Here is a 4,987-nt window from a genome sequence, read left to right on the forward strand (position 1 = left end):
AAGTTCAGAGAGTCTCAAAGAAGTTGGACCCAAGAAGGAACACACCAAGGCACATCATAATTACATTAGCCAAGATAAAAATGAAGGAGAGAATCCTAGAAGCAGCAAGAGATAAGGAGACAGTCACCTACAAAGGAGTTCCCATCAGACTGTCAGCTGATTTCTCAAAAGAGACCTTACAGGCAAGAGGGGCTGGAAAGAAGTATTCCAAGTCATGAAAGGCAGGGACCTACATCCAAGATTGCTCTATCCAGCAAAGCTTTCATTGAGAATGGAGGGACAGATAAAGTGCTTCTCAGATAAGGTCAAATTCAAGGAGTTCATCACCACCAAGCCCTTATTACATGAAACATTAAAAGGACTTATCTAAGAAAAAGAAGACAAAAAACAAGTATACTAAAATGACAGCAAACTCACAATGATTAACAACCACACATAAAGCAAAAACAAAAGCAAAAACAAGCTAAGCCAACAACTAGAACAGGAACCGAACCATAGAAATGGAGATCACATGGAGAGTTATCAACAGGGGAGTGGGAGGGAGAGAGAGGGGGGAGAAGGTACAGAGAATAAGTAGCATAAACGGTAGGTAAAACATAGACAGGGAGGGTAAGAATAGTGTGGGAAATGTAGAAGCCAAAGAACTTATAATTATGACCCGTGGACATGAACTAAAGGGGGGAATGTGGTGGGAGAGGGTGTGCTGGGTGGAGGGGAGGAGAAAGAGGAAATGGGACAACCCTAATAGCATAATCAATAAAATATATTTTTAAATAAATACAAGCTCTGAACAGAAAAAAAAACCAGAATTTTGGAAAACTTATGTGTCACCACAGCAGCCAGACGGCTTCCCAGAGCTGACAAACATTTTCAATGGGATCTGCAGTAATGTTAACAAATGTGATTTTTTTTTTGCTAGTACAATTGTGATTTTTGATGATGCGCATTCACATGCACCAACACTGGGAGATCTCTATCATTAGTGAAACGATACATTAACTTAAATAATCCTGCATCAGTACAAGAGCCACTCACGTCATGTAACAGAGTAGGAAACACTCGGTGGATTTATCTCGGGTTCCACTTTCCAAAGATCTTTTCAGGAACTACCACGTGTGTGGCTTTAGTGTACGATCAAAGCTGAATACCCACACTGAAAAGAAAAGGTTATTAAAAATGCTTCCCTACATAGTTGTATGAAGCTGTGCATTTTTCATATACAGAAACCAAAGTAGTAAATGAAACACGGCAGCAAATATGAAAATCCGGCTGTCTTCTAACGATACAAACACTGAGCCTTGCAAAAAAAATGTAACAAGTAAGCAAACCCACTGTTCTCACTACTTTTCCTTTGGGGAATAGTTATTTTTTATAAGAAATATTAGTTCTGTTAATATGTCATAGGTTATTAAGGTTATTCTAAATATTCTTTAAAGTATTTTTCCTTACGGTAACATTGATAACTATTACGCTTCCAGACAGTTGCTTTGGCCATCCCTCCTACTTTGTAAGGCAGTACAGAGATCCTGAAAACGAAATGTGTGAGACGCGATGATTACAACAGCCCGTGGGCCGGGACTCAGGGAGACAGAGGGACAGACACTTCTCCGGGGAGGGGGGCGCTCAGCTCAAACTCCCGGGTCCCCAGACCCGGCTGTAGGGTCTTAGCAAGAGATCTACGGGAGCAAGATGGGGGGAGGAGGGTACTCACAGGATTGAGGGCTCCCCTTCTCCTCCGGGTTTCGCTCCTTCCTCTTACAACCTAGTGCAGGTCCTACCTTCTGGATACACGTGACGCTTCCGCAGTTTTCACTGCCATTGGAGGTCCGAACACCGCAGTAGCCAATGAGCGTCACCGTGGTTCTGTGTACTAAACAGAACCACGCCGCCAACCGGAAGCCATTCTCCCCAGACGCTCCGGGCGGCTCATGGGGTCCGGACTTCTGCTCCTGCTGCTCTCGGGGGCCCTGGCCCTGGCCCTGACCGAGACCTGGGCGGGTGAGTGTGGGGCAGGAGCCAGGGGACCAGGTGCGGACGCAGGACCGGGGAAAGCGCGCCTCCAGCACCCGCGGCTCAGACCGCGGACCCCCAACTCCCGCGTCGCCCCCCCTTCCCCTTCCTGTCCTCGCCCGCCCTCCCTCCTTGCCCCGCACTCCTGCCCTTAACCGCCCGACCTCCAAGGACCCAGGACGAGTGTCCTTCCCGCCCCCAGGGCCCCACAGGCTCACCGTGTTCGGCACCGCGGTGTCCGGACCCGGCCGCGGGAAATCCCGGTTCATCGTCGTCGGGTACGTGGACGACACGGAGATCGGGCGGTTCGACAGCGACGCCCAGAGGCCGAGGCTGGAGCCGCGGGTGCGGTGGATGGAGCAGCCGTGGGTGGAGCAGGAGCACCCACATTTTTTGGACGACTACACGCGGGTCATCAAAAACTACGAACAGATGTACGGAAGGAACGTGGACAACCTGCGCGCCTACTACAACCAGAGCGAGGACGGTGAGCCACGTGCGCCCGGGTACCCACAGAAAGGCCGGGTTCCCCCCCCCCATCCGAGTCCCGGCGTCACTTGGTGGCTGCGGGGCGCGTGACATCCAACCCAGAAGGAATCCATGGGGACTTTAACCCGTTTGAATGATCAGTATGGGTTCGACACCAAGAGTCCGGTCCTCACTAGTCAGGTACAGGGCAGACCCTCCTGGTCCGGGTGGGAATCAGTGGAGGGACCTGACCCCGGGGCGTGGTCAGGGGCTCACACCTTCCAGGAGATGAGGGGCTGCGTCGTGGGATCGGACGGGCGCTTCCTCCGCGGGTACACTCAGTTCGCCTACGACGGCACCGACTACATCGCCCTCAACGAGGACATGCGCTCCTGGACCGCAACCGACTCCTATGCCGGCATCACCTGGCGTGAGTTGGTGGAGCTCCCTGATGTGGAACAGCGGCCGGTAATCCTAGGGAACCTATGCGTGCGGTGGCTCCAGCTGTTGCTAGAACACGGAAAGGAGACGCTGCTCCGAGCAGGTACCAGGGCGTGGGCCTCCCTGACGCAGGGATCTGTGGGCTGCAGCGGCTTCCCAGGAGAGGGGAATGGGGCAGGGTCAGAGTGTCCCTCCTGCTCGGGAGAGGGAACAGACCCCCAGGTCTCCTTATTCTGTGACTCACCCGCGGGCCCAGCTTTCTCTAAAGGACAATAAGGGACCCAGCCTCTCCCTGAAACACCCACAGTGGGTCCCTCACACCCTGCAGCACCTGGGGCACCTGAACACTCTCCCTGGTTCTGGGCTGAGACCTTCCCTGGAGGCCTGACTCCAGCATTTGTGAGTCATTCAACCTCCACCTAAGGCTGTGTCTCCCCTGAGAGACCTAGACACTCCTACCCTAGGTTCTCACCCTGATTCTGGAACTTTCCAAGAAATAGATTATATCCCAGGTGTCTCTGACCAGGCTGGTGTCTGGGTGGTACACTCCCTTCCCCCACCCCTGATATCCTGTCCACTCTCAGGGAGGTCACAGGAGCACTGCTGAAGTGTCCCATGACCATTCACAGTTCCTGAATTTTGTCACCCTCCCCTCAGACCCTCCAAAGACACACTTGACCTACCACCCCATCTCTGACCATGAGGTCACCCTGAGGTGCTGGGCCCTGGGCTTCTACCCTGCTGACATCACCCTGACCTGGCAGCTTGAAGGGGAGGACCTGACCCAGGACATGGAGCTTGTGGACACCAGGCCTGCAGGGGATGGAACCTTCCAGAAGTGGGCATCTGTGGTCGTGCTCCCTGGAGAGGAGCAGAGATACACGTGCCATGTGCAGCACCAGGGGCTGCCTGAGCCCCTGACCCTGAGATGGGGTGAGGAGGGGGTGTGGGCACAGAGCCTCTCCTCAGGGTGTCCCTGAGCAGGGTCAGGACTCAGGCCTGAGGCTGACCTCTCACCTTTCCCTCCCAGACTCCCCTCCTCAGCCCACCATGACCATCGTGGTCATCGCTGCTGCCCTGGGTGTCCTTGGAGCTGTGGCTGCTGGAGCTGTGATGTGGAGGAGGAAGTGCTCAGGTGGGCAAGGGGTGGGGCTGGGTTCCCTGTCCCCCTGGGGGTCAAGCCCAGGTGGAAGTGTGCTCTGCCTGGTTAATGGGCATCGTGTCCCCACACGGGTGCTTGTCCATCTGGGGCCTGTTTCCTAACACAGACTCTTTAGTGAGGCCTGTGGGAAAGTGAGGGACACATTTATCACCTGATGGTTCTCGTGATGGGGACTGATTCCCAGCTCTTACAGCTCGGAGGGGACAGTTATTCTTGAAGATACATCCAGGTGGGTGGTAGGTCCAGTCCCCACACGTGTACTCTCCCTGTATTTCCTGATCCTACCCTGTGTGTTCAGTCACAGTTCTGGAACCTTCCCTGCCCTTCAGGAGTGTGGGGCTCCTTTAGGGTCACAAGACCCAGCCTTCCCCCTGACTTCTCACAGAACGTTTTCTTCCCACAGGCAGAGACAAGAAGACCTACTCTCAGGCTGCCTGTGAGTCTGGGTGTTGGGGAGGTGACGTTTGGGACCCTTGGGAGAGTGTGGGGAATCTTCGAGGGGGGCTCCCCCACCCTGCAACTCTGCTGTTGTGTCTTCCCCAGGCAGCGACAGTTCCCAGGACTCTGATGTGTCTCTCACAGCTCCTAAGGGTGAGACCCTGAGGGCAGGAAGTGGGGGGCATTGGGACTGAGGGACACAACCGGGTTTGGGGGATGCTCAGAGTGGGACATTCTGAGCCTGCGGTGCGGTGGCTGTGGGGGAATGTGACACTTCTGAGACTGACCTGAGTTTCTTCACAATAACTTTCTTTGCAGGGTGACAAAGCTGCTTTCTACAGGACTTGGTGCTGAAACAGTCACCGCAGCCTCCTTTTGGGACTTGAACAATCCCTGACTGCAGTTTCTGCACCCAGCAATGGAATATTATTTAATCATCTCAATGTCCATGCATTATTTTAATACTAG

General features: G+C 53.7%; 1 protein-coding gene across 1 annotated transcript; it reads left to right on the forward strand.

The window, feature by feature from the left end:
• Positions 1–1,917: 1,917 nt before the first annotated feature.
• Positions 1,918–4,785, forward strand: LOC118987037 (patr class I histocompatibility antigen, A-2 alpha chain-like). Its single transcript, XM_037046079.1, has 7 exons — positions 1,918–1,998; positions 2,213–2,497; positions 2,747–3,022; positions 3,577–3,852; positions 3,950–4,070; positions 4,489–4,517; positions 4,625–4,785. The coding sequence occupies exons 1-7, from the start codon at positions 1,929–1,931 to the stop codon at positions 4,711–4,713; spliced, it is 1,146 nt and encodes a 381-aa protein (XP_036901974.1). The 5' UTR covers positions 1,918–1,928; the 3' UTR covers positions 4,714–4,785.
• The last annotated feature ends 202 nt before the right edge of the window (positions 4,786–4,987 follow it).

This window comes from Sturnira hondurensis, unplaced genomic scaffold (genome assembly GCF_014824575.4).
Source record: "Sturnira hondurensis isolate 20B ecotype Veracruz unplaced genomic scaffold, ASM1482457v3 Scaffold0004989, whole genome shotgun sequence".
Lineage (NCBI taxonomy): Eukaryota > Metazoa > Chordata > Mammalia > Chiroptera > Phyllostomidae > Sturnira > Sturnira hondurensis.